Source organism: Parambassis ranga, chromosome 4 (genome assembly GCF_900634625.1).
Source record: "Parambassis ranga chromosome 4, fParRan2.1, whole genome shotgun sequence".
In the NCBI taxonomy this organism is placed as follows: domain Eukaryota; kingdom Metazoa; phylum Chordata; class Actinopteri; family Ambassidae; genus Parambassis; species Parambassis ranga.
This window is the reverse complement of record NC_041025.1, coordinates 862,140-884,628: the sequence shown is the minus strand read 5'-3', so window position 1 is coordinate 884,628 and position 22,489 is coordinate 862,140. Positions and strand designations below refer to the sequence as shown.

General features: G+C 41.1%; 2 protein-coding genes across 2 annotated transcripts; one reads left to right on the top strand and one right to left on the bottom strand.

Moving 5' to 3' along the window:
• The first annotated feature begins 3,336 nt into the window (after window positions 1–3,336).
• Window positions 3,337–10,660, top strand: atp1b1a (ATPase Na+/K+ transporting subunit beta 1a). The gene is made up of 6 exons (XM_028403490.1): window positions 3,337–3,597; window positions 6,543–6,671; window positions 7,886–8,041; window positions 8,244–8,428; window positions 9,102–9,185; window positions 9,277–10,660. Exons 1-6 carry the CDS (start codon window positions 3,504–3,506, stop codon window positions 9,529–9,531), a joined length of 903 nt encoding a protein of 300 aa, XP_028259291.1. The 5' UTR covers window positions 3,337–3,503; the 3' UTR covers window positions 9,532–10,660.
• On the bottom strand, window positions 10,602–22,253 carry nme7 (NME/NM23 family member 7). The gene is made up of 12 exons (XM_028403488.1): window positions 22,124–22,253; window positions 20,747–20,848; window positions 20,469–20,635; window positions 19,780–19,890; window positions 19,090–19,140; window positions 18,765–18,972; window positions 18,550–18,655; window positions 16,207–16,271; window positions 15,678–15,746; window positions 15,353–15,454; window positions 11,270–11,377; window positions 10,602–10,732 (listed from the first exon to the last, which is right to left on the bottom strand). Exons 1-12 carry the CDS (start codon window positions 22,124–22,126, stop codon window positions 10,700–10,702), a joined length of 1,125 nt encoding a protein of 374 aa, XP_028259289.1. The 5' UTR covers window positions 22,127–22,253; the 3' UTR covers window positions 10,602–10,699.
• Window positions 22,254–22,489: the final 236 nt, after the last annotated feature.

Here is a 22,489-nt window from a genome sequence, read left to right as displayed (position 1 = left end):
CACACTATTGTTGATGAGCTCAGGTCCTGCTCACACGCTGCATACCAGATTCCATCCACAGCCTATCTCAGAATGCTGCACCTCCTGGTAATCTTGGCAAACCCTTGATCTATGTAAATAGTGGACTGCTATGTTATCATTGTAAAATCAATAGTCTCACCAAGGAGTGTATTACATTGTTTACTTTCAATAGTATGAAAGAGGACCAGACGAAAAAACACCAGCAGCTTTACCTTTTCACGCCGAATATCCCTTTTTTAAACAAAACTACTGAATTTTTCTTCATAAAACACTGCAATGTGCTTCCAACACTTAGAAATGTAACAGTAATCAGTACTGTCACACCTTATGACCTCTGCACATAATACATGTTTGTGTGTGTATATGTTTCTTTTTGTTTTGTTTTTTCACGGCTGCTAAGTATAGTTATGGTGGCTGCTGGGTTTGTAACTTTTTCTGTTACTGCTGTTTTTGTAAACAGAGGCAGAGTTGGGTCTTGCAAAATCTGATGAAAACCACTAGGCACTGACAAAGTGTGTGGACTGTAATTCTATGAACTAATCTGTACAAACTATTACAGTTTAATGGCCTAATGGCACTGAATCAGTTAATCATATCAATATTTACTGAGAAACGCTGCCAGCAGGACAGTCATTGGTCTGCGTAACATCCAGCACTACATCCAACATGGACTTCAATGTGGAATTCACATTGTTGGTTCATGATTTTTAAATAAATATCTGTGGGTATTTTATAATATTTGAGCCAGGCTTTTGTTAAATGTTTTTATCAAATGCAAAATAAAGTATTCATTAACAAACACAGTTAGTGCTTTGTGTGTGCAATCATGAAGCCGCCCTCTGACTTCCCAGCAGAGTGTCATCATCATTTAGTGACTCATTGCCAAGTGACCATGAGTTATAGTGCCAGAGCTGGTGATGAATAATGAAATGTTGCATTCAGCTACTAACAACAACAAAAGTCTATATGATACTTGCATGTTTTGTTCAGCAAGATAATCTTTGGAAATACACAGTACCATTATTATTTATGCCTAAACAATCGCTATAGAGATAAAACAGTTACATTATCCTAAAAAGATAAGATAAGATAAAACTTATCTGTGAATAGGACTTTTAAACACTGTGCAATAGTGACTCTAGTTCGTCAGTATTATGTTTTATAAATATGTGTGTGTGTGCGTGCGCGTTTGTATACCTATATATGACTTGGTATCAACAAAAATTTGTAAAATGTAAACTTTTAAATGTAATAATAATCTTTATATTAGTTTCAATATATATATTTACAAACTATGTAATATTGTATGTATATTTTTGGAGGTTTACTTCTAACATTGCAAACTTGCTACATCCAGTGCTGTAGGTTTAAGTTGTCACTTGGTGGCCTTGGCACTTGCCTGAGTGTCTGTCTGTTAGTAAGTATTCAATATGACAGTGTTACCTGTTAGCTATTTTACAAAGTCAACACATGTAGCACACATACACATGTATGTAGCACACATGTATGTGTGCTACATCAGCTGTTGCAACATTCAGCAAAGAATGAATAATTGTGCAAGAACTGTCAGGAGGTAAGCAGCATGGCACGTGTGCAGTTATTGAATGTGAATGTGTTGACTTTGTAAAATAGCTTCACTTTACTTATTCATAGTTTATATTTTATGTTTACTTTTTCATTTTCACAATGCCTGTTTTAATAAATTCCTTAACCCTTTCATGGCATTCAGCCCTGACAGCGGAGTAAGAATGTCATTGTACAGGGAACCTGTTTCCGTACTGTGCATATGACAATGAATGCTTTGAATCTGGGATTGTCATTGTTATATATATATATATATATATATATATATATATATATATTTAATGTGGTTTGAAAAATGTTCATATGCATGTTTATTAGCCACAAATTGATTTTAAAACACGGTGACAGAAACTAATTCCAAGTGAAACAACAGTTTTGTCAACCATACCGGTGCTACTACACTAACAGATGATACAAAGCCTCCATATCTGAGGCCTTCTCTCATTTACAGAGACAAAACACTGGCAAATCTCCCTCATGTCCACCTGATAGAGTTTCCCCGTCATCACTCACCTCAGCAATAGAACTTCCTCCACTGGCCCGACATGATGGCCCTGCCTCTGACTCACTGTCAGTACCAACCTCAAATATCAAGAGATGGAGAGACTGTGCTTTACTTTTCAATTAACAACCAATATAAGTGAGCTTTAAATATATATTTATCATCAATGAAATAACAACAGCATATGTTGATTTAACACAGTTCTCATCATCTGAGTTTCAAAAAGTTGTTGGACCATGAACCAAACTTAATGCAGATGATACTGAAACACTAAAAATATTACCAAAAAAATGCATGTCTTTATTTTTACTTGCTTATAAAATTCACAACAAACCTTGTGGATGTGTTTATAATGATTCGCTGCCTCATCTGCTGCATCAGTGTTTCCCTGTTCATATAATGCTCCACTGTGTCCTGACGTCCATCACGTTTATTTTACTCTTGCTGATAAGAATAGGAGCAGGTGGCTGTGCACTGACAAGGTGAGGCTGAAGCTAGCAGGCTGACAGGAGCTAACCTGCCTTATTACAATATGGGTTAATGCTGAAAACAACTCTAACTCTCCGTGTCTTTGTTGGAATCTCCTCATGTCCACTGTGTGTGGGGAGGCAGCAGAAAAGACAAATAAAACTACTGTAACTGAAGTAAACAGCAGCTTCCTCCCAACCTTTCTAAGTTGATTTAACATCAATTCACCGTCACCTGGGGCCACGTCACAAACAGTCAGGACTTTGTGGGATGACACTGACGTCACCTCCTCCAGCGTCGCCCAGCACTGACGGCTCTCTTTGAGGGCTCGCCAGAAGAAAGCCACTGGCTCTGTTAGCTCCGTTACTATAGTAACGGTGTTGCAGCGCTGCGGTAACCCGGTCAGGTTGTTCTCTTATTCTCGGGTGGAACGGACTTTTTCACGAGCGATCGAGACGGCGTTAGGTGGAGTTTCCTGCTCTGTGGATGTGGAGGGACCCGTTTGTTGCGGTGTTTACAGCAGCTTCCTTAAAACTTCAGAACTTTTCAGAGACCTCGGTAGTCCACGCTGCGATAACACATTTGCAGCAACTGTTGGACGCCTCCTGTCAGCGCCACCCGTGGACCAGCGTGACTGCCTGTGGAAGCCCCCCCCCCCCCCCCCCTTATTCCGCCTGTTACGCGCGGAGGGGGAAGGTTGTGATTTGCTGAGCCCCGCCCCCCCCCCGCCGGGCCAACTTATTAGGGAGTTTGCAGGCGGGGCCGCGCGCGGAGAGATAAGTGCCGTGGTACAAGTGGGGAGCTCGGCCACGAAGCTGTCTTTTCGTGTTTCCTGTGAGGGACAGTCAACAGTCTTGACTCAAAGTGCCCCAGACCAGCCGCTCAATCAAAGCACCGAGACAAGGGGGGACATCACCAGGGAGTTAATATGTCGGGAAACAAGGACAGTGACGGCGGGTGGAGGACATTTCTGTGGAATTCCGAGAAGAGGGAGTTTCTAGGACGAACAGGCTGCAGTTGGCGTAAGTACCTTTCCTTTCTTTCACCTGACTAACGGGGAACAGCAGGGTGCAGACGCGGGGTCAGTGCGGCAGTGTCGCAGGTGAATGTGAGCGGAAAGTCGCGGCTCCGTGGGGACTTGTCTCCGCAGACAGCACCTGTTGGAGCTCACCGCCTTCGACACGCTGAGTCGTGACTGGGTCTGTCACAGTGTGAATGCTGCTGTGTGAATAAAGTCGGCTGTGGATGAGCTTCCTCTCAGAGTGAACCCAGCAGACGAGGGAGACGTGGTGACAACATGAAGCTAATTAACGAGGACCACAGACCAATTAAGCCGCGGTATAAATGAACGGTCGCTCCGTCTGCGTGTCCTCAGGTGAGGACATGATATGAAGCAGTTATTACACCGTCATAACTCCAGCTGCGCCAGTCACTGACAGTTGTCCTTTATGAAAAGGTCACGGTGAAGGACGCTGTGCTGGGCCGGGACTCTGCTGGACCCAGCGGGTCAAGTGGGGTTTGGTTGAGCCCCCACTTTTTTATTTGAGCCCATCACGGAGAGATGACGGAGGACATTTTATCCCTCCATGAATAAGCCGCTAATCTGTGCTCCTGTATCCAGGCCCGGGTCTACTTTCACTCCAGCCCAAGATTAATGGATCCAGTTCTAATCCACTGTTTCCAATACTTTAAGACGGGGGGTGCTCGCCTAATGCGGTCAGCAGGCTGTTGATTTGATGGGATAATTACCTTGGATTATATAGTGCTCATTAAGCTGCCTACGCCTCGTTGTGAATAAGGTTCTGCTCCGGTGTCTGCCGGGTTCGTCCAGACTCTGCTCGGTAACGCGGAGCTGTGTCGGAGCGGATCACGACTCGCTCCTGTCAGCGGCCCTCCCCTTTCCATCTCACAGTTATTCATTTATTTCTTCTTCCCTGAACGAAAGGAGACAATTGTTGGTCTGTGTGTTGTTGCGTGAACCCTCCCCCAGTCCGCGCAGCTTCAAGTAAAGAGGAAGGAGGATGTTTCTGCCATGAAGTCACAGCGATGACTGAGCGCTGCGTAAATGGCGACATCAGAGGAGCTGCTGCAGCTTCATGTGGAAAATGTAAATGAGCACAGGGTGTTATTGTTCTAATGTTAGCAGCTTCTAAATACAGTCATGCCGAACAGACGTCCCCTTGTCCTTGGTGTGAGGAGAGTGATGTCGCACTCTCTAAAAGTGAGCCGTGTTGCTCTGAACGCAACAGGTATGTTGAATGTTGCGTTTGTGACGCAACGTGCTAAAAAGTTTCTTTAGATCACCGTGTGTGTTCGGCTGAGTTCTGCCGACGTCTCTGTGGTTCATGTGAACACGTGAACAACAGGAAATGGGCCGTGACAGTCACACGGGGCTCGTTTCCCGCTTCCATGAGTTGGCGTCGACATTTTGGTTTTTAGCGTTAGAAGGTTCAGCAGGCTCCGACAAACACGTCAGTAGGAGCCGAGGCGTGGGGACGGTCCCTGCAGCAGCAGCAGGCTGGTGGGGGAGGTGCTCCCATTCAAACCGCTCTCTGTCTGCGCGGCTGACTTCAAGCTTTAAACTCACACAACTGATGCACAGGTAACTAGCCATGAATTTAACAATGAACACAAAGACCCTATCCCCATCCTCACCAGCTTGTGATACAGTAAATGAAGTCACATGACTCAAATAGAATAAACAGCCTGACACTCCTATGTGCTTGAATTTCCCCAGGAAGAAGCAGAATGTTGCAAACGCTGCACACTTAAACTACAGCTGCTTCTTCCAACATTTTCTCTACTTCAGATGGCAAATCACTGCACATAATTGTAACCCTATACGTGTGTCAGTGTCTGACATGGCAATCCGTCCGTGGTTTCCTCTGAACAGGTGCTTTGCAGAGTAATCCTGCTACACGATCAGAAGAAAATAACTTGCCATGTGTGTATATTAGGAGCAGGTGGCTCGCAGACGTACAGCCACGATGGAACATTCAGACGCCCATGATCCAGGCTGTACGTTACATTTGTATTGGGAAACATTTCCTTGCTCTTGCAGGATGTTGCTGCCTGTATTACATGCACAGTGCCACTGATACAGTAATGTTGCTCTTGATCACATGTGTTGGAAATCGTCTTAACCACTGAAACAATATCTAGTTAACACAAAGTGGGGAAGGGCCAGTTAAATGCTGCACAGACCTCTCAGGCCTCATTCTGTAGGCAGGAGATAAGGTTTGTCGGGTTGAACCTCTAAACAGGCCGCCAAACTGTTTTTTGTGGTCATATGTTTGAACTGAGACTTATAGGTCTAAGAGGAGCGTGTAAAACTAGATAAATCCACAAGAATGTTATTGTTGTTATTGGTATGATCAGAATGTGAAAATACACCCTAAGATGTTTCAATTTCTTACTATGTCATCAACACAAACACATCACAGCCACAGAGGTACATTAGTACAGTGTAAGTATAAAAACGCATGTTCACAGAACATATAAAGCATTGCCTCGTGTCTTTCTTGGTTAACTAACTAAATTAAGCAGTGACTCATCCTGTTGTACTGGAAATGCAGCCCCCTGCCAGGGCATAATTGGGGTACATTTGAATTAGGTGGAGTGAAAAAGCCACAATGGCTTCCATGATCTGAAAAGAAGGGATCACAGTTAGTGGCAGCAGCGTGTGCACGAGCCATTAACTCCTGTTCTTAAGGTTTTCTTTACTTCTGTAGGTTGTAGAGACCAATGACAACAAACCTATTACACTTTTAAAATCTTAATCCTCCAGTTGAAGATTACTAACCTTTTTTGTGTCAAAATGTTAACTTTAAATGTCTTAAATGTCCTATTTTCTAACAAAACATCAAGATATTCAGGCAGCTTTTCAGATTATGTTGCAGCTTCATCAGTTGTTCTTATTATTTAATGTTGCACCATGATTAACATTGACTTTTTTCCCCCACTACAGTTAAAATCTTCTTGTTCTATGTGATATTCTATGGATGCTTGGCGGGTATATTTATCGGGACCATTCAGGCCATGCTGCTCACATTAAGTGACTACAAACCCACCTATCAGGACAGAGTTGCTCCACCAGGTAAATGTTGTTCCACACCGTTTTACTTTTGGACTTACAGTGTTACTATGCTGAATTAATAGATGCTTTATCGGTGAAAACCTGGGTCACTGTCACACAAATCAGAAATATCTGTAGCTGAGTGTCTGTGTGCAGCTGTCAGCATTTCATGTAGTTAAAAGTGACTGTTGGGGTGTGCCTTTAAGCCGCTACTCTATCAGGAGTCTTTCTGACCTTAAATAGGATCAGCCATTTTGTCCTTCACTCCTCTGAGCCAGTCAATGTTTCCCCCCTCAGGCTGCAGGGGAACTAAAACAATTCATGTGCGCTATGATCATGCATTACAACATGTTTATATGGAGTTTTCAGTTCAGGAAAAAGAGATTTTACAGTTAAGAAGCTTCTAAGCTTGTTTTTTTCCTGGAGAAGAATTCTAATCTGTAATCTTGTGAGAACATACTCAGCGTCACCAAACCCTGCTGCAGTCACACTACGGGCATTTTGAAATTTTCTGTGAGCTTAGAGACAGATTTGAAATACTCAACCTGTTTTTCTGCACCAGTACTTGTTTGCAAATCATAATGTAGCCGTGCCATATTTTTAGCAAGCATTGGAGATGACTGGTTTCCAGCGCCTGCTGCTCAGTCTACCACTCTTGATAATCAAAGATTAGGTCGGCAAAGCAACTAAGTGTGGAGAGCCGCAGAGAGTTTCCAGTAGTGGCATGATCAAGGAAGCAGAGAGTCGTTTTTTTTTTTAGAGCTCAAGCCCGCCTCTCACTCCGGGGCTAAAAGTTTCCATTGTGAGAGGGACACACGTGAGAGTGGATGGGTGGGGGCAGGGAATTGGTGAACTTTCACAAGGCCCTACTGAAAGTAAAACGTTACTTCTCTGTCTCTGTTGCACCAACAACGTGCCATCTCTTCATGTCTATGGCAGCAAATAAACAGTTCCAACAGTAAGGCTGGGTTCATGAATGTCATGTTTCCTTTCAGTCCTCTTTACGCATCTCATTCTCCTCATGCCACGCCTCTCTTAGGCCTTGTGTGCAAGGTCTGTGGAAAATTACTGCAGTTAAAGAGCTGACAGAGACTAGCTAAGGAAATCCCCAAGACCCCACATTGTCCTGAGATAATAGACCACAAACTCACAGAAGCCTGCATGACACAAGAGTGTTGCCTCTGTTAAGAATTTTACTGTTTGTAGTTTTCTTACCCAAACATTCTGTTTTTCAGGTCTGTCACACACCCCGCGTTCAGACAAATCTGAAATCTCTTTTAGCAAGAGTGATCCAGAGTCATATTCGAAGTACATCAACAGCATGAAGCATTTCCTTACTATCTATGATGACGGACTGCAGGCTGATGACACTAAATTTGAGGATTGTGGAGGCAAGTATAAGCCAATCATACTTCGTTTGTCATACTCTGGCTGATGGGTATGTAGTGATCCTCATTCAAATTGAGATTTGTCAGTGTTTCTAAAATATATATTTTAGCAAATGCAAGAATATGCTTTGATAAATAATGAAACTCTGTGTATGGATACTTCTCATTTATATTTCCATGTTTAACGGGTCTTTTTGTTGAGCAGGTGCAACTCCTCAGTCGTACAAGGAACGCCCTACAGAAAATGAAAAAAGCCAGAAAAAAGCTTGCAAGTTCTACAGGTCCTGGCTTGGAAGCTGCTCAGGGGAGAATGACCCCACTTTTGGCTTCATGTCTGGAAAGCCATGCATAATTGTCAAGCTCAACAGGATTGTCAACTTCAGACCAAAGGTAGGTTTGTAGCACAGTGGAAAGCACGTTTTCTGTAGCTCATACATCTCAAAGCTTTATGTAAGTTTTCTCCATGACGTGAAACTTTGCCAGCAGAATAGAGTACAGTGGTCCCTCGTCACTCGTGGTAGTTACATTCTAAAAATAACCTGCAATAGGCAAAATCCACCAAGTAGTCAGATTCATTTTTTACAATTATTATAGATGTTTAAAGGCTGTAAAAAGCCCTGACTACACACTTTATACACTTTTCTCAGACATTAACATTTTCACACGTTTCTCTCAACTCTTAAAGTTCCTTTGTACAAAGTCCAGTATTATACAATGAAACCAAAGCTGAATACATTCTGTACAGACATTGATTGACAATGCTCTACAGCCAATCAGGATGCAGAACACAATGCACTGTAAAAAAAAACAATATCAGTGAAATTGTGAGGCTGTGAAAGGTGAACCGCGTTATAGCGTGGGACCACTGTATAGCATAATCTTACTGTCAAAGATTTTGAATAAAAAGTACAAAATCTTTCAAAATCTTTCATGCAGTAACTTATACTCTTAACGTCATTATTAGAAAAGAACCAGGTAAAAATCTGTAGAGATCTCATTACTGTGAGAAATCTGCTACATCCGAGGTATCATGATGTTCATGAACCAGCTTCTCTTTTCATAGGCTCCGTCTAACAATCAGTCACTCCCAGAAGCTCTGCAGGCCAAATCCCTCTCCAACCTGATCCCTATTCACTGCAAGCACAAGGTATGTTTTAAACCTGTTAGGCATACTGGGAGAGCTTGTCTACAGCGCTGATGGTGTAAAAGTGACTCACATTAAACTGGTGTATCTGCAGAGAGAAGAGGATGAGGGCAAGATTGGAGAAATCAAGTACTTCCCTGTTGGAGGCTTCCCTCTTCAGTACTACCCATACTATGGCAAACTGCTGCACCCCCAGTACCTGCAGCCTCTGGTGGCCATTCAGTTTACCAACCTCACCTTGAACGAGGACCTGCGTGTCGAGTGCAGAGCATATGGAGAGAACATCGACTACAGTGAGAAAGACCGCTATCAAGGACGTTTTGACATAAAGATCAAAATTAGCTCGTGACCTTAGCCACAATGAGCACTCTCATTTTGAAAACACAAAATGTCGAGAGAATAAGAGTTCAGATAAAACACCACTAGTCTTTGAACATTCATAATATACAGGACCTACACTTAATCTGTGTGCTTTACACTAGCTTTTCTGTGTTGTCAAGGTTTAGAATGTAAAATACAAGAGTAGCAATAGCAAGTATTTATTCTACTGTAAATGAAAATATTCCTTGAGCCATGGGATGTGTTCATCTATTACTGTAAAACTGCAATTCCTCTACTGATGTGTAGCGAGTTGTGTGTTCTGTCCCCAAGGTATTTCATCCTCACGTGGTTTCTATATATTTTTGGAGTGTCCAGTGCTGTAGTCTAGTTCATGTTGTAATAATCCCTTTTGTCTTGTCAGCTTTAGTGGTCCAAGGTGTGTGTGTGTGTGTGTGTGTGTGTGTGTGCACGCTTGTGTCTGTTTGTAGGCGTGTTCATTTATGTGAGTGTGTAGTGTGTGTGTGTGTGTGTGTGTGGAAATATGCCCTGACTAACTGAAATACTAGCATGGTACTCTGAACCTTTAAGACCCCGTTATGAGTAAATAACTTCTCTTCATGGAATCTCTCTTTTTCTTCTTTTGTTTGTTTCTTTATCCAAGTTGGCTATGGAAGGATACATTTGTACACATTTTGTTCACCTTAGCTGTTAGATATGGTTTGATGACATTTCTGTTTGATACTCCTACATCTGTTCATTCTTGATTCATAGTTCGAGCTTTGTGGGTCCAGCCTAGAAGACTGTCACCTTCATGGAAATGGTGGCAACTCAGTGCTTTGAAATCTGTTTTGCTGGAGACATCACATGATGTGTGATGCAACTTAATATTGAATGTTTTAGCCATCTTCATGGTGGAAGAATTTTATATTTATGCAGTTGTACATTTTTTTTTCAAAGTGTAATGTATGAATCCAATACCAAAGTCACTGGTCAAAAAAAGTTAGAGAATATCAGAGGCAATGCAGTATCCCGCCTAATAAGATGTTTAGATGTCAAAATACTTAATTCTATGTTGAAAAACAAACACTTGTCAGGAGTCTGCTCTTGTCACTTTATTTAATCTGCATAAGGCTGAACCAATAAAAAGAAAAATGAGACAACTGTGAAGTCTTTGTAGTTTGCAGTTTAACATGTTTTTATCTATCCAAAATCTTGAAGAAGTACTCCACCTGGAAAGTAAAAGAAAGTATTAGATTATGTACTGGATTACTGTCTATCAAGTGTCAGCTTGACCTTCCTCCCTAGATATGAGAACAGTTCACACAGTAAAACCTCTGCACAAGCCCTTTCTTGGCCACTATGTTCCAGTCTTGTGAAAATGGCAGCTCAGTCAGTCACAGGCTAATGTTTAACAAGGAGGCATTTGTCCAGACTACAGATCAGGAGTTTTTCCTGAACAATGACGCTCAATGGGTCAGACCCACTCCCTGCAAAAACAATGGTTGTGTTTCAAATTCCTCTGCCATTCTTGTTCTCTTCAAAACCAGTGTGATCTAAGGTTGCCTTGGCCCACAGAGTGGAGTCACAAGACCAGACTAAGGACACGGCTTCACAGAGTCTGGGTTTTGTTCTTGGCCAAACACAAGGTACTTATATATGCATGGGCCAAAAGTCAATAAGTAAACCTATTTGTAGAATGAGAAGATTCATACAGATGAAACCATGTGGAGCGTGTGTGGAGCGCGTAATGTGCACGTGTCACCCACCTCCAGAATACCATCTTCAGGGAGGTCTGTGCAGTGTACTCCACTTTTTACTTTGTCTTTGCCGTACAGAGCACGCAGCGTGGTTGGACGAAGGTGTCGTGCAATTTCCTGTTGGATCAAAACATGACACTATTAAATTATTAAAATCTCAATGTTCAACTAAAGACAACAAAAGAACATATTATTCATTGAAACGTCTGGGATGGACGATAAAGCAGAGAAACTGAACATCCTGTTCTGTCGTGCGTTACAAAGACTGATTGCTCAGCTACTGAACATGTGATCCTTTAGAGGAAGTAACACTCAGCAGACATTTCACTCTAGACACAGATTATTGCTACACTTTTAGAGGGAGGATTGCCTCCACAGATGTACATTCAGCTAGAAATGTGGTCACACAATCATCATTCAGAAACAATTCCCACGGCGTCAAAGATGTTCTCATTTTAGGAAACGTTTCAAGCTTTAAGTCCCTTTTTTATTGCTCAAAAACAGTAGGCACTTTTTACAGGAAGCACATTTATCTTGAGCCCCTGTCTATTTCCTTTTAACATCAGACACTCCCAAGGTCATAGCGGGGCTCTGTTGCCCTCTGCGCCTCCAGGAAATGCAACCCTCCCACAGGTTCTGCCATCAGGGGAGGGAGCAACATCTGAATAATTAATTCACCACAACTATTCAATCAAAATGTTGCACAGCATCCACTGATATCTGATATGTTAGGAAGTCATGTGCGTGTGATAATATGGCGAGGTAGGAACACAAAGGTCGGTTTTGTCTTGTGTCGGGTACATCTCCTATGACAAGTCCTCTACCCTGCAGTGTTTATGAGGGAGCACACAAAAGGCAGGAACAAGTTTCAAGGTCATAACTCAACCCAGGCCTCTCCACAAACACCTTCATTGTCTTTTGAAACAAAACACTTGCTGAAAAACAAGTCTCTCAACTCAAATGATTCAACTGCCTAACACTCAACTGACTTTGATATAAACAAGGAAAAGCTGCAGTTTACTTGCCACTCTGTAAGACTAAGACTAAAAACACGTACTTTCAGTAATGTTTGCTGCTGACAGCATTCACAGGATTCAATTTAGAACAATTAACAGTATATACAATAAATAATTTTTAGATTTTTCCCCCAACATTTTGTCAACGTGAGATTCAAAAAGAGGTCAAAAAGCAATACCAAAACTGAACTGGACTGGGATGTATCACACATGAATTAACTTGGGCTGATGATGGGCAATTACAGGCTAAAATGCCATTAACTTTGGTGTGGTCCATTTGTGGATGAATGACCACAAATGGACCACACCAATAACTATGTTGGCTAATTTGTAACTCTGTTTCAAGAGCTGGCTAACCTATACACTCCTGATCATAATCCCCAGCCTCCTGGAAACACTTGCATAAAGCACGCCTAAATTCATTCATTGAATAACAATGGTGGGCCTGCTCTAACCTGAGCTCTGTTCCACACGTTGTAGATCTGTTTTTGATCTTTATAGGCTATAAGCCTAACATCAGCTGCTAAACAACCGCTTTCAGTTTTGATTACATACAAGTAAATTGCCTGCTAAAAATTGTCTGTCTCTTGCTCCTGTTTCTTCTTTTTGCGTTGTGAAGCTCTAATTACAATCTGGTTTTGATCCACCAGCAAACAAATTTGAATACTTGACAGTGTTGTATTATACAGTGTTTTATATATATATATATATATATATATATATATATATATATATATATATATATATATACATACTAGTGTTATATTTGTAAGGCAAACACTAAAAAGGAGAAATATCAATATCTACTTTCAGTATCGCCATTACATACTACAGAGTGTACTATAATGCAGTAAATGTAGCCCAGTGGCCAACATAGACATAGAAATCCATCTTTTTAAAACATCATGGGTCAATAATCAACATAAAAAGCAGGAGAGCAGGGCAAGAGTCTCAGGCCTGTTTGATTTTATTTTACAGTGTTTATGTGACCACAATGTACCGCTAATGTCTTGCACAGGGCTTAATTAAGTTTCCAATTTAGACACAGGGGTGTGTACTAAATAAAGTTTAATTGAAACGGGTACAGGCTGACAGAGAACTGCTGTGTCTGTCCAGTAATATCAGGACACACCACAAGACAGGGCACAGTCTCATGACTGGGTGAGTGTAGCTGAATGTGCGGAGGTGTGAATATGTCCTTTACTGTATGATACGCGATGCCCAGTTAAAGGCATTGTATGACCCACACTGTAAATCTGTTGCTCAGTGCAATTAGAAAAGACTGGATTAAATCTACCATCAGCTCCAGCCTGAAGAAGTGTGTTGTCAGGTCACTGAATCCAGCTGTACAGTCATGTGTTTATTCACACTAGACCTGAGTTGTTTATAGATTAGTCAGCTGGAGTTAATCAATGGTCTATTCTTACCACAAAATGACCTTACCTAATTATAGACACTATGTCTGGGGTTACATGGTTGTGTGTTCCAATCAGTCAGCCTGATAATGATGTCTGGAATGTCTTAAAACACACACTGTTCTTGACAAGAAAATGTCTCTGAGAGCTGCAGTGACGTTCTGCTAATCTCCTGGATCAAACAGCTGAACTCCACTCAGGAGGAGCAGTTCTAATGTGTAGGTAACTGTCAGATAATGCTGAGGTGAGTCTGAGGTCATGGAGTGATGAAACTGCTTGACCTCCCCTCAGTAAAGAAGCAATCAGAGATGTTGCTAAGACCTGTAAGGGGAAGGACGGCTGAAAAGAAGTGAAAATAGCTTCTGAAAGGGATAAAGTCTGAACATATCAAATATTAATAAAATGACTCCCTTAAAAGACACCATGGAATAACATAGTACATATTGAAATGGGAAAACATACAAATGCCTGGGCAGCTACTGAACATGTGATCCTGGGTTAAAAATAAAAAAACTAAAAAACCTAGCTCTCTTTGCTGCCACCATGACCTATAAATTCCTAGTTCCCAGGCAAATTAGACAGCAGTGAAATAAACGGATTAAAGTCATATGTGCTTGAGGTTGCAAGTTCTTGAGTAGCAGTGCACGAAGAGTCATCGGCACTGCAGTATGATGTTTTGGGAAATTTTTAAAACGATGTTAAGGACATCAAATTTAATTTCATAGGGACTGACATTGTTTCTTGCAAGAAACCACAGCAAAGGCACATGTGACCAAGGTACCCAAATGAAGGGCAGCTGCCAAGACTTCATTATTTTTGCATCAATGAGCAGTGTTGTGGTGTCATGTGACCTGAAAATCATTAGTTAATTAAATAACAATTTCCCTGCACTGTGGCTCAGTAAAATTTGGAGAATGGCCTGAAGGACTGATGCATGCTTACACAATGTAAAACAAGTCTGCATCAGAAAAATGAGACTAAAAGCATCTCACCCTTTGATATTTTTAACATCATCCAGGCTGAATCACAGGCTACTGCAGGTGTGTAGTTCCTCATTCTTTTGGTCACCAAGCTCATTAGATTTCACAAAACATCCTAGCACGGTACCCTGGAACCCTGAAACATGTGTTCACACAAACACATGTATGCAAGTTTTTTGTTTTTCCAGGCCAAGACATTGATCTTATCATAAAAATCTACAAACACTATGTCACTCAAAGGTCAAACAGTGACAGCTAATTTTTCATGTGGACATCTTTGCACCGATCAGAGAGTAACCTCTGAACTGCAAACCTGAATTACTTCTCAGCAGATGGATTCCAGACTTTACGACCTCTAGACACAGAATGTTTAGGATAAACAAACTTAATAACCACACTTAAGCAGCACCAAATATTTCCTCTCACCTCTAAATATTAAAAACACCTCACTGAGTTATGTTGAAAATCTCATAACAGCAGGATCTTTTTCAGAGCTGTTGCTTTACTTTAGGCTGGTTGGATATGATACATGTGAGGGTGGGATTTTCTGTGGCAAACTCCACAATAAGTAGGTTGATGGATGGATTTAGTGCATATCGATTTTCATCCCATTAAAACCAGCTTTTGACATTTTTCTTGCCGAGCAGCCTTTTAGTATTGAATAGAACGAGGTGGACTCACTGGATCTGTGGGCCCACAGAATTCTCTGAAGCTCTTTGGTGTGTCAGTACCATGGATCTCTAAGACCATGCAGGGTCCAGAGCACAGTTCTGTCACCATACTCTGCAGGGAGAGAATAAAAATACATTCAAAACTGTAAGAATGAATTGACTTTAAATATAATAAATATTCAGAAACTTAACTTTAGACATTGGACAATTGACACAATTAGTGGCATCTTTTTCCAGGCCTGTATTATACAAGGCAGTGCATATGTGCTGTAACATGGATGGATTGATTGATTGATTGAAAGTACTGTGTCAGAAAAATGTAGTGTTATACTCACAGGATATTCTTGAACAACACCTTTGTAAACTTCATAGAACTCTTCTGCGTTGGCCCGGTCAACGTTGAACTGTGGAAACAAATGATTGCTTATAAAAACTAAATATGCAATACTCATCAAATGAAACGCTTTAATGTGATGTAAATCATGACAGCAACTATTATTACAAAAATAGAATCTAAATAAAATATGACTAATGTATTTTCTAGAACACAGAGGACGTGAAACCACATCTGGGCAATGAATGTTAATATGTACTTATTTTATTCCTGTTAATGCACAACATGCTCTGCATGCGCTACAGTGGTGAGACATTGATTTATTGTATCCTGCTGCATCACCTCTAATGAGTGGACTGTGAGGGTCACTGGCCCTGAGTTGAATTATGATGTCAGGGAAGATCAGAGAAAACCAATACACTGAACATATGACACAGTAAAGCTCACACATATGGGCATAAGAGAAAGGATATCAAAGGATGTGACAGGCTTTACAAAACTATTGCACAATGGAAGGAGAGAATACATACCATCTGAAGGGCTGAGATTTCAAATCCAGCTGCAGATATGGAGTTGAGGATCTTCCCCATCAGGCCTGTAACATATTAAACATGTTCATATGTATCAGATTTTAGGAGCTTTCCTTTGAGTGTAAATAGATTGACTAGTACGTTGTTTATTGGTACAACTCTGCGTCCATAAAACCATAAAACAGTAGCAACAAACTAAACACAGGCTCATAGCAGATGTTAAAATAGATATATAATTACTACACATCGTATGCTGTACAGAGAGATTGTCTTGCAGATGCTTATGTATAAGAGGAGACATTATTTTTGCCTAGTCAACCCAGAAAACAAGCCAGACAGGGTAGTGTTACGGTAAAAGAGCTGCAGTGACAAAGGTGCAGCAGCGACAGCGAAGGTCAGACTGCTGCAGACACCAAATTAAATGAGGCTGACAGGCTCATAATCTCAGTCTGCCATCCTGATAAAAAAGGGGCATGTGTACTCATCAGACAGGACATTTTCCATCATTTCTAAATGCTGCAGTGTGCAGTCATGACTCTCACTTTGGTCTACTGACTATTTCATTTGTTTCTTCTTCAGTTACAGTCCAGTTGTGTATTAGGTAAGGAACAACCTCTTAAGTGTCCTGGCCCTCCCTAGGCAGCAGCAGCCAGCAACCTGCCTATGATAGGCACACACTCAACACAGCTCCCATAAGCAGCTGGTGCTGTTGCTAGGAGATCCTATTCTGGGTGCCTGGCAACAGTGGCTTCTCTATTCCAGTCATGTCTGGGTGCATTTCCAATTGCAACATGCTTTATCGTAATTGTGATTGGCTGCATCCTGTACACGTAGCCGTCACGTAAATTAGCCTCTTAAGTGATCCTCTCGGGAAATCAGAGCAAGCTACTGGGCACTTGTCTTTAAAATGACAGGCAACTCCAGTTTGGCCTTAGCCGGACAAACCAGCTTCTATTCTTAGTTCAGACCAAATATGTCACTTCACGTCTGAACGTAAACATTGTGTGGTGAAACAGTGAGTGTTGTCTTATGCGACAACTGTGAAGACTAAAAATGCACACTCAGTGTTCGGGGTAATGGAGCACACCATCAGTTGAGCATGACAGTTGCTCAAGAATTCAGCACAGGCAAACGAAGCCTGAGCATGCGTATGTTTGTTTGCTTCTTATCACAAGTCCTCTCCCATAGATTTTAGAAGGACAAACACGTTACTGCAAGAACAAGCACAATAAAGAATCATTCATGTTTGTAAAACCAAAGTCCTAATAAAACTATTTCTGCTACAACTCCGGATCTACACGATTCACGTAGCTCTCCTATTTTGGATTCAAAACAGCGAATTTCACAGAAAGGTGAGCGATTATCATGCCTGAATGATGGCTCCATTCCATTTAGGTGTGGCAGGACGTTATGCCAGAGAGCAGCATGCTCAGTACCCAGCTCCAGGCACACAGACATGTTAAACCATATACAGGAACTATTATCATATCTTTAGGTGAATGTCCTCCCTGAGAAAGGTCTGTACATGGAAGTAAAACAAGCCTTAATAAACAGACACTTCTTCTGCTCCCATTGGAAGCTATGATGCAACTCTTCAATCAAAATGTCATCTCAGCTCATAACATTCCAGGCTGTCTGTCACTTGTGATGGTCCCATGACGTTATGTAGGTAGGTGCTAACAGCACTGTGAGGCTGTGTTATGAGCTCAGTGCCAGCATGGTAACGTGCTTAAAATAAAAAGCTGACAATGTTCACCAGGGATTTAAATGCTGTCTAGGTATTTAGATATTTATTATATATTTCTATTTCATATTTCAATTATCTTTTCTTTTATTTGTCTGTAACAAACAAGAATTTCCCCTCGGGGATAAATAAAGTACATTTCTGATTCTGATTCTTCTTAGTTTGGCATGATATCATGTTGACTGTAATATCAAACGGATGACCGCAGAATGAATATTTGATAAATTATTATTTATCAATTAATCAAACCATTATTATTATTATAAAGTGATATATGATTTGTTTATTCCACATCTATACTTTGGTTTATATAGAGCACCAAGCCCAGGTCACTTCTCAGTCAACAGCTTTCTGTGTGCATACTTTGGCTCTGCCCAGAGAATTTCACATTTCACAGGTCAGAGCTCTAGTGGCATGCTCTGTGAACAGGGATCAGACCAGGGATTTGGAAAAATCCAAAAGCAAGTTTGGTAAACCAGTAGTGTCTGTGTGACACAAGCACAATAACAGCTATACATGGAAATTCACCAAACAGCAAAGATGTACATAGCTATTGATAAGGAAGACAGATCTCAGTTTCATTTGTAGGTGCTCTTTACCTTCTGATATGGCATGTGGTTTGATGATGCAACATGTGCAGTCTGTAAAGATGGCTGTGTTGGAGGGACCAAGACCAATTGTGGAAGGGAAGAAAAATTCGAGCTCCTAGCAAAACAAACAGAATAAAACTTGAACAGGAATAATAATTCAAGGAAGAGCAGAGGGTACACGTGGATATAAATATGAGGATTGAGAAGTAGCTTAACATCCTCACTCTTGCTGCTGCAGCAAGTGAATCAGAGCCATGCCCAACATTTTTGATGCCATCTGTTCCAAACTGGGCACGGACACTCTGCGGTGCCTCCCTCCGCGCCACAGCAGAGTCTGCAGGTCCCAGGAGCCTCCTCCAGATAGACATGGCCTCATCACCCATCAGCTCCATGGCAACCACAGGGCCCGACGACACAAACTGCACTAAGTTACTGCAAAATTCAGCAACATAAAGCAATGGTTAAATGAAAAGCCGTCCTCACATGTAATTGCAGTGTCTCTAGGATTATTGCTACATTCTCAGGCAAATCATTTACACAAGCACTCACTTGAAGAATGGCTTTGATTGATGTTCCATATAAAAGTCTGCGGCCTGGCTCCTGTAGTGTGAGATAACCAAAACTTAAAGAGATTAATGGTGGTGATATAGCACTAACAGTGAACTTTGTTTTGCTCTATTGACAAAACAGAACTCAATGACATTTCTGTGTTTCAATTAAAAAAACAAAGCAAAACAAACACAAAACACCCTTGGTTTTTTCCTCTTTTCCGCTTCTGTATTTTTCATACTCCTAACAACAACAATAAATGAAAAATAACTCATTTATGGGTGTAATGACAAATAGATGATATTGTGAAAGCGGCATGCATCTGAGATGACTTGAGTGTGTAGAAAACAAAACCCTTCTGCTTTCTCCCATTAAACTGTTCAAGACAGTGGAGAAATTATGAAATGTTTATTCAAATGCTTACAAAATAAGTGAGTTTATTGAATGTTCAGTGTTTTAAATCTAATGTTAAAATATCAAGCCGAGATTGGTTTGATAATATGATTACATAAATGAGCACCTGATAGGAAAATCTGTAGGTAATTAAATACCACCCTTGGTTGCCCCTTGGCATGCCATATGTTCCTAATGTGTGTGAGAAAGCTCAGCCATCCATCTGGAGCCTGTGCTTCTCTGTTTGGCAAGGGTCTGTCTGATACTTTGTGTGCTGTGTGCTGACCTTGGCCTTACCATGTCAGTGTTGTCATTTTAGCTTTGGTAACAATCAGGCTGGAGGAGTAAATCAGCTCAAGGATGTCTCCAATCTTGGTAACAACGTCTGGCTTTATCAAGGCAAGTGTTCTGGAGAAACAGCAAGAGAAAGGGAATGTTTCTGCAATGTTTGCACACCTGAATTTGGTCTCTACACAGAGGTTTTCTGGGGTTTAAATTTGGACATGGACTACTTAAGAAGAGACAGAGACTTGTCTCAATGGCCTCTACTCATCCCCTCAGTCCAGTCCCTCACTCCATGCAGCTGAATAGCATGATGCAGCATGAACGCTGCTAAGAAGACTCTAGTTCAACCTCATGACACCAGCCCTCTTACTCAGTTACTCAATTTGACCAGCTAACCAGGAAGAGCCCATGTGTCTCTAAACTTCTTTCATTTTTCAAGTGGTGAACTCAAAACTTTAGTAATTCCGTGCCCTGATCTTTACATACAAATTCTGATCAATTTGCAAAAAAAGGTATAAACATGGTTTCACATTACGTTATAAAATATTAGTAATACCAATATGAGTGCAACAACAACACTAAAGTACTATTGTTTGCTCAAATCTGAACCCAGTATTTAGAAAAATAAAATTTTTACCTTGTTAATATGGAGCTTGAGCTGTGAGGTACAGTATATAAGAGGAGGGGGTACAGTTTCATACCTTTCTTTTTTGCTGCCAAGTTTGTTTGCTGTGTACTGATCCCCATATTCTATCAGATTTAGCTGCCTTGAGAACACGTTCACTCGATTTCCCACAAACAAGTCCTCAGGATGTATGTCTTCATATTTGATCCGACGTAAAAAGATTCGCTGGTTCTTTACATCAAACTGCACAGTAAAAATAAAACATTTTTTACTAGTTTACAAAAACAACATCAAAGATTTTAAGAAACACAAAAGCTCAAGCAGCTATGAATATTATTATTACTGTATTAATACCATTTCCACAGAGCCATCGTCGGGGTAGTAGAACAGTTGGTAGCGCCGCAGGAGAGCAGCAGTAGGGTCATGCCACTCAGCAAGGAAGGCATAGCGGTCTTCCTGATAAAGTCAAGACATAGACAAGTTCAGATGTTTGCCACAGAATAACCCATACTGAGCTACAAAAAGGTCATCAGGCTATACATCACCTGATGTACAGGTATTATAATACTAGTACTTGAGTAAACCTTGTCTGAATTGCACGTTGTTTCATGCATCTTTTCAAACCCTTTCTGTAATTGTTTTGATTGTGAGCTCGATTCACAGAGGACTCACACGTTTGGCTCAGCTAACGCATTAATATATTACTGTTTTGTTATATTACTGGAGCAAAGTAATGCAGTGCATATTTCAAAATCTGACACACTACACCAAGCAAGTTTTAAGTCACTGTAAGTTGGATCCTTGTAAAGTAATTATGTTTCCATATTCAGCAGCTCACAGCAGATTATAAGGCCAAAACACATAGCAGAGGACACTACACTGGCCTTTTTGCCTGATAGCAATAAATAGCATCTGTGTTTGGCTTCCAGCACCCACTATGCAGATGGTCTCCACGGGGGCTGTGATTTTCTCCTACAGCCCAACCATACGAGCCAGGTGAAGGGGAAGAGTCACCTAACCACCAGTGGAAAAGACAATTTGACTTTCAATGTTACTGTTGGTGCTTTTTGTGTAAGAAAAGCCACAAGTAGTCTCCATAAAACACTGACCCGAGTATTCTCTGACATTAAATAGTCGCAAATTCGCTAGAAAAACTCATCCCATCATAACCCATGTGACTGAACAGCCCTGATCGATAGCCCTGCGTCTGTCTACTCTGCCGCAGCTCGTGGTCGCCTACACACATGCTATCACTTCATCTAAACTGGTGTGGGTCAGAGAATTTCTGAGTTTTTTTCTGGCAAAATTGCTTATTTATATTACTCCCCCTCTTCTTCCGGGTCTGTGTTTTTTTTCTAATACGCAGCCGCACAGTTACTTAGTACCTGAGGCGGCGCTGTTTACAGGCATCAGCAAGCGAGCATCAAAACACAACACGCTTAAACACACACCCGGACGTGGACGCACATTTTACATGTGAAATAAAACACGCTGCGTTGACGCTAGTGTGTTTACCAGTGTTTGGCTCTACACTGGCTAGAACCTAGCTGCAGCTTTAGCTAGCCGGAAACGAGCGAAACCGTTCAGTAGTAAACAGACGACGGCTTCCTATCAGTTGTTGTCAGCCTAGTTAGCTCACTGTTAGCTCACTGTTAGCTCACTGTTAGCTCACTGTTTGGTTCGCTCAAGCGTTTCGCACTATTGTTATAAAAAAGGCGAATGTTAACTTACCATTTTACCGGGTTAGGCTCTACATAAACACACACTGTTGTTAGGAAGCAATTATTTACTCTCCCGGGCTTAGTTGCGTTTCTATAGTAACTACAGTCACATGGCGTGGTACGTTCACGGGAAGTTGTACGGATTCTCTGCGGAAATTTAGTCAACTTATCCGTCATAAGGATTTTAAATGCGAAAATACATGAAAATACACATTTACACAATTTGTGATGTGCAATTTGTATATTTTACAAAAGATACATTTAAAGTATTCTTTTAATACCATACATTGATAATAGTTCACTCTGCACAATGCATAGCATAGATTATAGATGTGTTTTATAATAAAGAATGATTACAATACATTTCAGCGTTTTA

What these genes read in the sequence shown, in the direction of transcription:
- atp1b1a (XM_028403490.1), top strand. Translation starts at nt 3,504, where the DNA reads ATGTCGGGAAACAAGGACAGTGACGGCGGGTGGAGGACATTTCTGTGG. An exon ending in ACGAACAGGCTGCAGTTGGC is followed by an intron (nt 3,598 to 6,542) that starts GTAAGTACCTTT and finishes CCCCCACTACAG; the next exon opens with TTAAAATCTTCTTGTTCTAT. An exon ending in TTGTCAACTTCAGACCAAAG is followed by an intron (nt 8,429 to 9,101) that starts GTAGGTTTGTAG and finishes CTCTTTTCATAG; the next exon opens with GCTCCGTCTAACAATCAGTC.
- nme7 (XM_028403488.1), bottom strand. An exon ending in CACTTGCTGCAGCAGCAAGA is followed by an intron (nt 18,656 to 18,764) that starts GTGAGGATGTTA and finishes TTGTTTTGCTAG; the next exon opens with GAGCTCGAATTTTTCTTCCC. An exon ending in CTGAAGATGGTATTCTGGAG is followed by an intron (nt 10,733 to 11,269) that starts GTGGGTGACACG and finishes TTTACTTTCCAG; the next exon opens with GTGGAGTACTTCTTCAAGAT.